This window comes from Bubalus kerabau, chromosome 3 (genome assembly GCF_029407905.1).
Source record: "Bubalus kerabau isolate K-KA32 ecotype Philippines breed swamp buffalo chromosome 3, PCC_UOA_SB_1v2, whole genome shotgun sequence".
NCBI lineage: Eukaryota > Metazoa > Chordata > Mammalia > Artiodactyla > Bovidae > Bubalus > Bubalus kerabau.
In genome coordinates, this window is record NC_073626.1 from 80,550,077 (window position 1) to 80,563,790 (window position 13,714).

The 13,714-nt window shown below is 38.4% G+C and overlaps 1 protein-coding gene across 1 annotated transcript in view; it reads left to right on the forward strand.

The window, feature by feature from the left end:
- LRP2 (LDL receptor related protein 2) overlaps positions 1–13,714 on the forward strand; it is a 178,683-nt gene that overhangs the window by 81,024 nt on the left and 83,945 nt on the right. Inside the window, exons 17-25 of the mRNA XM_055572305.1 lie at positions 2,021–2,213; positions 3,734–3,859; positions 4,795–4,925; positions 7,079–7,213; positions 7,583–7,864; positions 8,833–9,075; positions 10,124–10,243; positions 10,886–11,002; positions 13,034–13,411. Coding sequence (XP_055428280.1) covers positions 2,021–2,213; positions 3,734–3,859; positions 4,795–4,925; positions 7,079–7,213; positions 7,583–7,864; positions 8,833–9,075; positions 10,124–10,243; positions 10,886–11,002; positions 13,034–13,411 — 1,725 coding nt within the window. The remainder of the gene's footprint in view (positions 1–2,020; positions 2,214–3,733; positions 3,860–4,794; positions 4,926–7,078; positions 7,214–7,582; positions 7,865–8,832; positions 9,076–10,123; positions 10,244–10,885; positions 11,003–13,033; positions 13,412–13,714) is intronic.

A 13,714-nucleotide genomic window follows, 5' to 3' on the forward strand; every position in this document is an offset into this window, starting at 1 on the left:
GTATAAATTAGTGTAGGGAAACTTATGATAGGCCATTTCCTGAATGCTTTTCCTCCTAACCTGAGAATGAAGGGAAAGGTCAGGGAAGGCTTCTTGCAGAAAGTGCTAAAAGTCTCAAACCAAGCTCACATTTTGGTTTTCACATCCATTGCACCAATTGCCTGTTGGATACTTCACCTGGATATCCCACAGATCACCTGAAAACCAATTCGTCTAAATATTCACCATTCTTCCTCTTCTCCAGACCTCCTGCCCAAGGGAAAGGTGTCACCTCTTACCTGCCTCCCCACCCTCCCCAAATCTGGTGGTCACCCAAACTTCTTCCTTTCTTTTAGCCTCTATCATTAACTTGTTAACCTCTAGCCATGCTTCTGAACATGTGGAATCCTCAGTGTCTGTCCTTCCCACTTCCACATCTTTTCTACAGCCCTTCATTCACCGCTTCCTTTGGGAAACCTCTCCATAGGACTTCACTGGTGGTCCAGTGGTTAAGACTCTGGTTCCCCTCATGGTGCATTGGTTCAATCCATGATTAGGGAATTAAGATCCTGCATGCTATGTGGTGGGGCCAAGATAAGTAAATAAATAAAAGCAAAACACACCTCTCTACACCTATTGTCATTTTTCAGTTGCTAAGTCATGTCCGACTCTTTGCAACCCCATGGATTGCAGCACACCAGGCTTCCCTTTCCTTCACCATCTCCTGGAGTTTGCTCATATTCATGTCAGTGATGCTGGTTAAGCATCTCATCCTCCTGCACTTCCTGCCATAATTTCCATACCGTCCTGGGCATACCTCCATCACAGCTGCCAATATTCTTCTATTGCTTTCCCTCTTGCCCTAATTGCCTCCCCTCCCCTCTCCTACTTCATTATAGATATCTTGAAGACAGTGTCCACATTTCTCTCAAGATGCTTCACTTTTACATGACTCAGTTTCCCCATGTGGAAAGTAGAGATAATAGTAATTCCTGCTCTTGAGCTGTTGTGAGGATGGATGAATTCATGTAAAGTACTTGGGCTCATCTCAGGCTCATGAAGTGAAGTGAAGTGAAGTCGCTCAGTCGTGTCTGACTCTTTGTGACCCCATGGACTGTAGCCTACCAGGCTCCTCCATCCATGGGAATTTCCAGACAAGAATACTGAAGTGGGTTGCCATTTCCTTCTCTAGGAGATCTTCCTGACCCAGGATTGAACCCTGGTCTCCTGCACTTTACTGTCTGAGCCACCAGGGAAGTGGTGGCTCATAGTAAGTGCTCAGTATAAGCTGCTGTTAGTAATACTGTTAGCAATATCATGTTTCCTCAATGTCTAGTATGGTGTCTAGCACACAGAGGACTTTCTTTGTATAATTTCTCATATAAATAAATGGAAAAAAGATTAGACTTGTTCCTTCAAAAGAAAGAGGTGTGATTGTTTACTCTGATTCACATTTTTTTTTTTTTTTTTAAGAAAAAAGAGGGGGAAAGGCATAAAAATTCACAAAGGAAAAAGTGGTCTTTGTTTCTCCTCATACCCAGTTCTGATTTCCTTTCTGGCTGCTGGTCTTTCCCAAACTTGGCAACTTTGTGGCTATGAAAGAATTGTTGATGAGAAGGTTGGGCGGGAATGCCTCACAGATACCCCCAGTCGTACCTGGCAGTGTCAGCTTATCAGTGCTGTCTGTGGGTGGTGGTTGTGAGTATGTGAACTCAGGTATCTCTTCTTCAGATGTTCTGTACTGAGAAATTTTTTCTGAAAGGTTGAACAAGGGAGTAAATCCAGGCCATATCACTGCTGGTTCTGTTTAACAGAATCATATCTATTCTTTGAGATCCAGACATTTGGAGATGAGTAGATTCTAGGTTTATCTCATGTGTTGCTTTGTAGTTTACAGTTGCTTTATTATTTTTTTTTAAAGAATTCATGTTACTGAAATATTCTTTGTGTGCTCACACAAAGTTTAAATATGCAGTGATAGGAAAATGTATATCATATAAAATATGCTTACTTTAAACCATGTCCATATTTTAATTTACAGGAAGAGAAATTATCACAGCTAACAGGGTGCCAGCTGTTCAAAGTTTGAGTTTTGATTGGATTTCGAGGAATCTCTATTGGACAGATTCTTCTTATAGGAGTATCAGTGTCATAAGGCTAGCTGATAAATCAAGACGTACAATCATCCAGAATTTAAATAACCCACAGTCAATCGTAGTTCATCCAACTGCTGGGTAAGTATGTTCATGTTTTCTTAAGAAAACAAGTGATGCCATAGGTATTTGGCAAATTTAGTAAATACAAGATTGAACCATGTAAATTGAAATCACCTTAGATTGTATCCTTTTAGCATATGCTGAAATCATCACTTTACCTCTACCACTTACCTTTAGCTAAGTTTTGGCTTTCCCAGCCTTCACTGAACTGTGTTTTTTTCATAGTCACATAGCACCAAACAGTGAGTCACAGATTCGGTGGAGAAGGAATGAATATGCAGCAGAATTATCAGGAAAGGCTCAAATTCCTTCCCAGCTTTAACGCGTTGATACAAAGATTACTAAAGCTTTCTAAATCATTCAGTAGTTTTCAGAATGAAAAGTCTTTCAGACCACAAAGTGTTTAACCACTGCATTGTTGATGGAGTCAGGCAAGAAAAGACAGAGCATTTCACATCATCCCTTCTAGTTCTTACCTTTTTTATTTAAATATGTTTGATAGTTTGATAGCTTACCATGAAGTCTTAAACCAGGTAGTTATGTTTTAATAGAGTAATAAAAAAGTGATAACTGGTAACTTACTAAAGCCTGATTGAGGGTACATAGCAAACACTTTACATAGTGCATAATCTCATCTAAGCCAAAAGCTGGTTTGTGAGTGAGTATATATAAGACCTGTTTTGGACCTCAGAGAGATAAAGTAACTTGCTCAAGGACCCACAGCTATTAAGCAACAGTTAGTATTAAAATTCCAGACCTATCTGACTGCAAAGCCTGTGTGTCTAACATATTTTAAAACTGACGATGGTATTGATAAGAAGTTTTATTGCCCGATAGAGAGTTAAATGTTGATTTTTCTAGTGAATTTATCTTAAGCTAAGTCTTTGGCAGTGGGTTTTAAAAAGGCGTTAAATTCCTTTCCTAATCAGTCATTCATTTAAAACAATATGAAATCACATTTCAGAAAGTTACCTTTTGGAAAAGACTCATTTTAGTCCTTAAGGCTCACATGAAAGAGAAGAGCTTTTCCCCGCTACACTTACATTTTTGCTACCCTTCGAAATAAAAAAAAAAGCATAAAAAAGATGTATTGGGTAAGACATCTTGGGTACATTGATTTGGGTGCATTTTTAATCAGGAATGAAATGCTTTGCTGCAAATTCCTTGTGGAAGATGATCAAAGAGTCATCTAGTGGATCCTTGATGTTTAATCTAGAAAGAAAGTGAGAGATTATAAAATCTGTTTTTGTTTTTGTTTTACTCATCATTTATTTTATTTCAAGAACATGTAGTATTAATAATCTGAATTGTGTCTTTTTGAAGAGCTTACTTGGTGACAACAGTCCTGAAGTCTAGCACAGTGGTTCTCTGCCCTGGATGCTCATTTTAATGCTGTTTGTATTTTCTATATATTTTTTTATATAAACCCTACAGAAAACTAGTTTGCAGCAATTCTCTGGAGAATCTGTGTTTGTGCTAAACCTGTCACGTAGTTTGTGCCAATGTTAACATCTTTGATTTATTAACTCCTTTTCTAGGTATATATTCTTCTCGGTTTGGTACCGTCCTGCTAAAATCCTGAGAGCATGGGCTGATGGATCTAACATTTTACCTGTAGTAAACACTACTCTTGGGTGGCCCAGTGGGCTGTCCATTGATTGGAGGTAAGTAGGAATCATCCCAAATTGCTGCTAAGGGAGACATATTGTAGTTGGCCAGCTTCTGCTGGGACGAAAATGTATGCATTAAAATTAATATTCTGAAAATTGCTAGAGGAAGCAGAATAGGGCAAGACTCAGGGAAATAGAAGAAGGATTTGATGAAGTGCTTGTCATGTGCAATTTTTACAGGGGCCATCTTGAGGATAGGAAATCTTTGGTGTCAACAAATATGTATTTGCCTATATGCACTATGGGAGGGTTCTTGGAATATCAGATTTAAATTTTAAGATATTGATCTGTCAAGGATATAGGAAAAGGTAACAGGGTAAACAAGCTTAGAGATATCAAATGCAAAAGCAGTTCATAGGAGTAAAAATAGGAAGAAATGTGTTTAACCTTTCAAAGTCACTAACGGTATTTTTCCTAAATGTGAATTTAATAAGGCAAAAACTGAAATTCTTAACTTGAAGATAACATTTCAGGTTTTCTAAGACATTTGAAAATCACTTCATGAAAGTTGCTTCGTTTTTCTGGGGAACATAAGACTATTAAACTTTGCTTAATGAATGTAAATGTGTCAGCTGAACATGTTGTTCAGCTGAATTGCTGTTGTTTAGTTGCTAAGTCGTGTATGACTCTTCTGCGACCCCATGAACTGTCCAGCTCTTAGTCGTGTCCAACTCTTTTCCACCCCATGGACTGTAGCCCACCAGGTTCCTCTGTCCATGGGATTTCCCAGGCAAGAATACTGGCCTGGGTTTCCATTTCCTTCTTCAGGGGGTCTTCCTGACCCAGGGATCGAACCCTAGTCTCCTGCATTGCGGACGGATTCTTTACTGCTGAGCCACCAGGGAAACCCCTGATTTTGAATGCCCTTAGTATAAGGTGTGCTTTTCTAATTTCTGAATAACCAGTAACTAAGTATTTTGTTATTCTAGTTCTTCACGATTGTACTGGGTAGATGCCTTTTTTGATAAAATTGAGCACAGTAACTTTGATGGTTCAGACAGAAAAGCCCTGACCAATGTACATCAGTTGACACATCCATTTGGACTTGCTGTCTCTCAAGGTATGTTTTGAAGCAAAAGTGTTTTATTTATACTGTGCAAGCTGTATAAAACTCATCCTCATTTGGCAATCTCATAATTCCAGAAAAACTGGTCACTTATGAAATGGTGCTCTTATGTCTAAATAAAACATTAAGTTTGTTGATGAAATATTAATGTTTTTCTGTTAGAGGCATTTTTATGTAACAGTGCATCCCATCTGCTCCCATCTCCCCTCTTGTGAGTATAGGCATGTTGTTGTGTGTTCGGTTGCTGGGAATAAGAATCTAGCTTTGTTTAGTCTTGATAATAGGGTTTCTGTGAATGATTGTGTAGTGTGTGCCAGACCAAGAGAGTAAGGAGAAACTAAAACCTACCCTGGTTCTGCTTGACAAGCCATAATTAATCTGGTTAGAGAGGTGCCATTTTGTGATCCAGCAAAGCCCTACACTTAGGCTAGTTGTGTCTCAGGTTGAAACTTCCTGTGTGCGTGCTAAGTCACTCAGTTTGACTCACAAAGTATCTGACTCTTTGTGACTCTACGGACTATTAGCCCGCCAGGCTCTTCTGTCCATGGAATTCTCCAGGCAAGAATACAGGAGTGGGTTGCCATGCCCTCTGCCAGGGGATCTTCCTGACCCAGGGATTGAACCCACGTCTCCTGCATTGCAGGTGAATTCTTTTCCATTGAGCCACCAGGGAAGTCCTGAAATTTCCTACTGTGAATCATTGGCATACTGCTTTTAAAAAAAGTAGACACTGACTATAATTCAAAGACTTTCTCATACACATGTAGTATGGAATGAATAACTAGTAAATATATTCCATATTCCCCTCTGTTTTCTGTGGAGGAGTGCATGTTATTTTAAAATATTTTAAGTGCTCTTGTGAGATTTTTGAGTCAGTTATAAATATGCAGCCCTCCTCTCCCCAGCCTGTGCATTCTTTTTCCCTTTTTACTAATGCTGTCCTACACATCCTATTTGTTCTCACATAGGAACAGTATAAACATGTTAAATTTTCTCTGCTGTTTGCTGGAATGTTTTGTAATTAAATAAAAATACAGTTTTTATTTCATTGCTGGTTTGCAGTTTGATTGCCAGTCAGGCTAAATATGATCTAGTGAGTCCAATGACGGATTAGTCATTGATTACACCATAGATAAGGAAAACTGATTTTATGATAAAATTTGTGACATCTTAGTCATTTTCTGGTCAGTTGGAATTTTTAGTTGGTTATTGTTTTTTTCTTTGGAAAACTCTATTGAAATATGCGTTTATTTCCCTGCTTTAGTATCTAAGGTAAAATGAACACAACTGAATTTTTGATGTTCAAAATCTTGTATGGCCTCTTCCATTTTCAGCTTTGTGGAGCATTTTTGTCTTTTAAGGTGTAGGAACACTTATGTGGATAAATTTTATTGATCCCTAAACATACACTAACATTTTCTTCTTGAACTATCTATATCTATGCTTTGCCTTCTCAAAGCTCATTTTGAAATTTGAGAGTCAAATTAAAAAAAAAATGTTCTCATTAAACATGGGATATAAAATGTTTGACCTGGAAGAGAACTTAGAGATTAATTTTACTAGAAACATGAGCCTCCACACAGTGACGATCACTCAGCAGTTTAGTGCTCAAGCTAGGGTAAGAACTCAGTCTCTTGAGGCATCATCTCATATTGTATAAAAGAATCCTGAGATTAAAAAGATTTTTACCCATACAGGTCTAAGGCCAATTGCTATTAAGTTTCATCACAATATTCCATATTCCAATATTCTTCCCTGAATCTGAACACTACTATTATTAATAATATAGGCTTCTAGGTAGGATCTCTCTCAGATATCTATGCTAGCAACTCTTTCTACTGTTTTTATTCCCTAGCACTGTTGTGTCAGGAAGTATTCTTCCAACTCTACTGTTTTATTAAAGGTCCTTAGCTTCAGAGGCTCAAAAGTCAACAAATAAATTTTTTCTTTAAGAAAAAAAAAATATATATATATATAAGCTTCTAAAGAGTCATTTCTAGAATTACAAGTTATGTAAAACAGAAACATATTTATTTAAACAGATACTTATGAAAGAAGCTTCCCACATTTAGAAGAAGCATTACAAACATATTGCATTTTCCCAGGTGAGCTGTGGCAAGTAAACTTATCACCATATTTCTTCTTAGACTATATATATGTTACTGATTGGAGACGTGGTATTATTCGATTTGGGAAATACAATCCTGGACAATCGATTATTCTCCGAAGTGGTGTTGGTTCTGTGATGCGTGCCAAAGTATATGATTCTAGAGTCCAGACAGGTGAGTAATGTTGGCAGGTTGTTTGTATGGATGTATTTAATATGGTGGCTCCTTTTACCTTTAAATACTTCTTATTTACTATAACTCCTGAGAGCTTTATCTTCCTGTCACTGAGATAATTTTAATGTGTAAGAATTTCTATTCAACTCTGCTAACTTTAAGCATATGGGAGGAAAAACACGTTTCGGCACTTCTCTGTGTTTAAATTGAATGTGTCATTTGGCATGTTCCTTTCCAAGAAGAAGTCAGTCTCTAATAGTGGGTCTGACAAGTATTCTTTCCCATTCGTTTTTCGTCACAAAACCAAACCTGTGATCAACCTAAAAGGACTGTGCTTAACCACCTTGTTTGGGGGCATTGCTGTTTCAGGGTCTAATGCCTGTAACCGGCCCACCAATCCAAACGGCGACTGCAGCCACTTCTGCTTTCCAGTGCCGAATTCCCAGCGGGTGTGTGGTTGTCCCTATGGAATGAGTCTAGCTTCTGATCATTTGACTTGTGTGGAGAACGCCTCCCGAGAGCCGCCGGTGGAGCAGTGCGGCACTCTTTCCTTCTCCTGTCACAACGGCAGATGCGTGCCCCTTCGGTATCGCTGTGATGGATTCGATGACTGTCTTGATAACAGTGATGAGGTTCAATGTACCACATCTAGTAAGTAGCTTATATATTAGTGATACGTCCTGTGATATATATAGAGAGAGGTGCACTTGAAAAAAAAGGCTTAGGTTATCCCTATAGGAAAAAAGGAATATGTACTCTAAAGGCTTTTAGAAAGCTAGACGATGAATATTATTCATAGATAATGTTACAGATGATTTCTAGCATTATTTGGACTATCCTCAATAAAATTTTTTTCTGACATTGGATGGACATGCAGAGTCACTGCATTTTGGCCTCTCCTACCCCAAATAAATGGGATCTAATCTATAGTACTGGGGAGAATGGTATCATGGAATAAGTGTTTGCAATAATAGATTTTGAAAATCTCATGTACTGTATTCCTTTTTCCTCCTGTAGGTGAAAAATGGATTATGGGTGAAATGGTGATTTTAACCTTTATAATCTTTTGATGGTAATCCAATTTATAATAAATACTATTGTGAAAGATTAAAAAAAAAATCTCAGAAATTTCTATCAAGGAGACATTAACGGAAAGAGAAATGACATTTGAAAATAAAAGTGCTCATTTGTACATTTTTGAAATTTCTAAAGGTTCATTTTGTTTTGTTTTATTTTGCACTGTTCTTTTTTAAAAGTGCAGATTTTTACATAAATGTTTTATCAATTTCAAATGAGCCATATGATGAGAGGAAGCATAGCTTAGAAGCAAAGGATGGGCCTTACAGTCGTGACAACTAGAGCTTTGGTCTTGGGCAGATGCCTAAGCCTCTCAAAGCCTCAATTTCCTCATCTGTAAAAATGCAGATAATTATATGTACCTGGCAGTATCCTTGTGAGGATTCAGAGAGAAAAAAAATATGTAAATAATAGTTGCCAAATAAACGTCAGCGAATGATGATGGCTTTCACATTTTGTATAATGCTCCCATTGAAAGGTAAGATCTCATTTAAAAGGCTGTAAAAGCCAATGTCTTTATGACCAATTCGTTTCTATTGTAGATGCTACCTGTTCACCTTTAGCATTTGAGTGTAAACGCGAAGGACACTGCATTCCCTCAATGTGGCGCTGTGACGGAGAGAACGATTGTCTGGATGGCAGCGATGAGCAGAACTGTCCCACTCGAGCACCCACTTCCTGCCGTGCTGATCAATTCACCTGTGACAATAACTTCTGTATCCCAAGGAGCTGGGTCTGTGACACAGATAATGATTGTAAGGATGGATCAGATGAAAAGTCATGCAGTAAGTTTTGAACTGATTTCTCTTGGCTGGTCAGCCTAGTAAATAGATTTGAACCATGAGTAGACTTTGAGTACTTGCCTTGAATGCTCATATAATTTTCATTATATCTTAGCCACTTCTATTCCATCTGTCAACCAGTGTATTAATAGGCTGTAAAAGCAAAGACATGGGAAGTCTTGCTAAATATTTTCAATGGAAGCAAAACAAGGACTGTCGTTGATATCTAGCTAATATCCCGATGGAAACTGGAAAATAAAAATCCCACAACTAACTGTTCAGATATTTAAAACAATTGCCCTTTCTAAATCATATAAACACACCCAGATGTTTAGCTACTGGTTTTTCTTTTCATTTATACAGGCAAAAAGACAATAGAATAAAAAGGCAAAGAACATTTGAATTTCATTAATCTTACCCACCTGCACAGAGCGGGTGCAGAGTTCCCTGGACTAAGTTCTGTTTTGGTTGCATGATTTGGCTAGTCCCTTTTTTTCAGGACTAGATAAGCTTTAAGATCCCCTCTAGCTTTCACATTCTGTGAGACTATATTATGATTCCTGTTTTGAGTCATGGAGGCAGCCCTTCTGACCCTAAGGCTATGTCTCTTCAGCTAGCTAGGGTCCTAGTTTTGAGGATAGTTCTTCTTAGGCTTTGGATTAAATTCAGTTATCATGATCCAGTTAAATCCAGTTATCATGTGGACCATGCTCCATGACCACAAGCCATCCTGTTTTGTGGGCTGGGTTTCATTGCTTAGCTGTGCAGAAGAGTCTTGGACTTCATAGTATTCATGAGGTGTAGTCCAAAGCAAGGCCATGATGCTTATCTTCTACGTATGGTCTGTTTTTCAAAGTATCCTCACAGTTTCTGACTCTGAAACTGTTTTCAGTTCCTCTCCAAGAAGGCGATCTGCCTGACGTGCAGGAATTTTGAGCACACATACAACTGAGATAATTCATGTATTTCCTAAGCATTGTACAGTTTGGCTCTGGTACACATTGGACAAGAAATAAACTATTAACTTGGTTTTGTTTTTGGATGATATTAGATTATACACAGACATGTTCACCTACTCAGTTTCACTGCCCTGATCACCGATGTATTGCCCTAACTTTTGTCTGTGATGGGACCAAGGACTGTGCTGATGGGTCTGATGAGATTGGTTGTGGTAAGTACATTGTTTTATTTTTTTAATTAATTAACTAATTGCTTAATTAATCCATTGAGGTTATAAGTCCATAACTGATTTATATGTTTCAGGTGTACAATATACTAATTAACATTCAAAGATTAAAATCATTTATAATTGTAAAATATCAGCTATATTCCCTTTGTTGTGTAATATATTCCTGTAGCTTATCCCTGTCTTACCCCTGCCCACTTCCTTCTGCCCACTGTTAACCACTTGCTTGTTCTCTATGTCTGTGAGTCTGTTTCTTTTTGGTTATTTTCATTAGTTTGTTTTAGTTTTTAGATTCCACATATAAGTATAACATTATATGGTATTTGTCTTTCTCTGTATGACTAAGTCCATCCACGTTGTTGCAGATGGCAAAATTTCATTCTTTTTTATGGCTGAGTGGTGCTCCATTGTGTGTGTGTGTGTGTGTGTGTATATATATATATATATATATATATATATATATATATATCACGTTTTCTTTATCTATTCCTCTGTTTATGGACAAATAAGCTGCTTACCTATCTTGGCTATTGTAACAGTGGTTTATTTTTATTCATGATGTTTAGAAAAATTTCGATGTTCAGTTGTTCCTTGGCTTAATTTCTAATATTTTTCTCTCATTTTCAGTAATTAACTGCACTGCTTCTCAATTCACATGTGTTAGTAATGGTCAGTGTATTAGCAAGACATATCGTTGTGATGGTGTTTTTGACTGTGATGACCACTCTGATGAGACAGATTGTCGTAAGTACCATATACCTAGCATGTTTCAGGCGACGGGGTCATTTCTTATTTACCAGGATTGCTCTTACCACAGATTTTCTCTTAGATAAGCTAGAGGGAAGGCAGCCTAATTAACAAAACATTGTCTAAGGACCACAGTATTGATTGTATAAGAAAATCAAATCAACATCACCAAATAGGGATAAATTGTGAATCAAGTAGTTATAAATGGGCACTTTCAAATTGTTTTTTGGATAGGTTAAATATTTGTCAGGTATTTTTCTTTTCAGTATTACCTGCGGCATTCAAAATTAGTGGGTTTCAATGAGGTTTGCCATATATAAAGATATTTTAATGGTTTCTTTTAAGTCTCAATAGGGAGGTCACATCAAGCAAATCATTTGTTTAGTATCTGCTAACATGTTTCTGTGGTCTTTGTTCTGGGAGTCTGATAGAAAGTAAGAAACAAAGCAAGGCAGATAGTTATAAGAGCTTTGTAGAAATGATACAGATAAAATTCATTGAAGGTTCCGAGAAAAGAAATTTTTTGAGGGTTCAAGGAGGACTTCATGGACTATAAATCTGATGGACCTATAAACTTCACAGGCTGTAGACTTAATAATGGAAAGGATTTGTTATTGCCATTTTTATATTAAACAAGGTGAGGTGGTCATTTGTTTGAATGTTGGTGTTTTGGATCATAAAATGTAGGTTTCTATCAATTCTCCTCCCTAATCAGAAAAGAGGGTTTCCCTGATGGCTCAGCGGTACAGAATCCACCTGCCAATGCAGGAGATGAGGGTTAGATCCCTGGGTCCAGAAGATCCCTGGAGAAGGAAAGGGCAGCCCACTCCACTATTCTTGCCTAGAGAATCCCGTGGACCGTGGAGCCTGGTGGGCTATATAGTCCCTGGGGTCACAAAGAGTCGGACACGACTGAGCGACTATAACAACAATCAGAAAAAGATGGTTTAAATCTATGGATAAAAGAAATATAAATGCTTACATACTTAATAAGTGTGTACAACACCCAGAAATTCTTAATCACCGAAGTTTCTGTTTCACATTGAAAACATGGAATTCTTCTCAGGTGATCTGAGGTTAAGGTGCCATTGCCTCTGGCTTTCTATTACCTTACAAGGTCCCTGGGAGAGAGTTTGGGTTTACTCCTGTGAAATAGGCAAGTAATCTATAAGAACTGCTTGGTGAATAGTGGAAAGTTTGCAAAGAATGGAAGATTTACAGTCATCTTGGCTTCATCATCATCAGTTCAGTCACTCAGTCATGTCCAACTCTTTGCGACCCCAGCATGCCAGGCCTCCCTGTCCATCATCAACTCCTGGCTGCTGCTGCTAAGTTGCTTCAGTTGTGTCTGACTCTGTGCAACCCCATAGACGGCAGCCCACCAGGCTCCCCATCCCTGGGATTCTCTAGGCAAGAACATTGGAGTGGGTTGCCATGGCCTTCTCCAATGCATGAACGTGAAAAGTGAAAGTGAAGTCGCTCAGTTGTGTCTGACTTTTTGCAACCCCATGGACTGTAGCCTACCAGGCTCCTCCGTCCATGGGATTTTCCAGGCAAGAGTACTGGAGTGGGTTGCCATTGCCTTCTCCAATTTGCATGTTACTTCAGGTATTTCTTGACTTCCTACTTGGCTTCATTTAGTATAATTCATTTGAGGGAAAGTGATAACATCCAAATATTTGAAATACATGAATTCCATGTCACCATAGCTGTTTAACCTCTATTAAATTCTCTGATGATTCTTTATTATTTAATCCAAAGTTAGAAACACAGGAAATATAATTTTCTTTTGACTCAGGGACTTCTATCCATTGTACATCCGTTTCTTTGTTATCAGATCCATTAATCAGATCAGACAGAGAAGACAATCATTTTAGATGTTAATATTACATCTAAAATTAATATTTGTCATAATCATTATTAGAAACTCACCATTGATCCAAAATGATTTCTTCTGAACCTAGGAGTTATATAAAAGGGATTATGGATCACATTTACAAACACATTTTCCCCATGCTGTTCTCTTAGCAACCAGGCCTCCTGGTATGTGCCACCAAGATGAATTCCAGTGCCAAGAAGATGGGATCTGCATTCCGAAGACCTGGGAGTGTGATGGGCATGAGGACTGCCTCCAGGGATCTGATGAGCACAATGGCTGTCCCCCCAAAACCTGCCATCCTTCTCATTTCGTCTGTCAGAATGGAAACTGCATCTATAGAAATTGGCTCTGTGATGGGGACAATGATTGCGGAGACATGAGCGATGAGAAGGACTGCCCTACTCAGCCTTTTCAGTGTCCCAGTTGGCAGTGGCAATGCCCCGGCCATAGCGTCTGTGTGAATCTGAGTGCAGTGTGTAATGGTGTCTCTGACTGCCCCGGTGGGACAGATGAGTCCCCGCTTTGCAGTAAGTCTCCTGACCACAGTTCACTGGCCATGAGCTCATCCTGAGCAGGGGCCAGCTGCGGGTCATCATTCTCACAATCACCACGTAGCTCTTGAGGAAGGAATCTCAGTTCTCTGAATTTCAACCTGTGTAGGGATAGCCCTCCTGGAATTCAAATAAATCATCACTGGATAGTATTTATCATTTAATCCTTTGCACCCGGTTCTGTGTTTTTACTTCATTAGATCATCAAATTAAATTTGGTTCTGTTGGGTAATGCACTCATAAGTTTTTCTAACTTTCATATTTCCTAATTTCAATCAG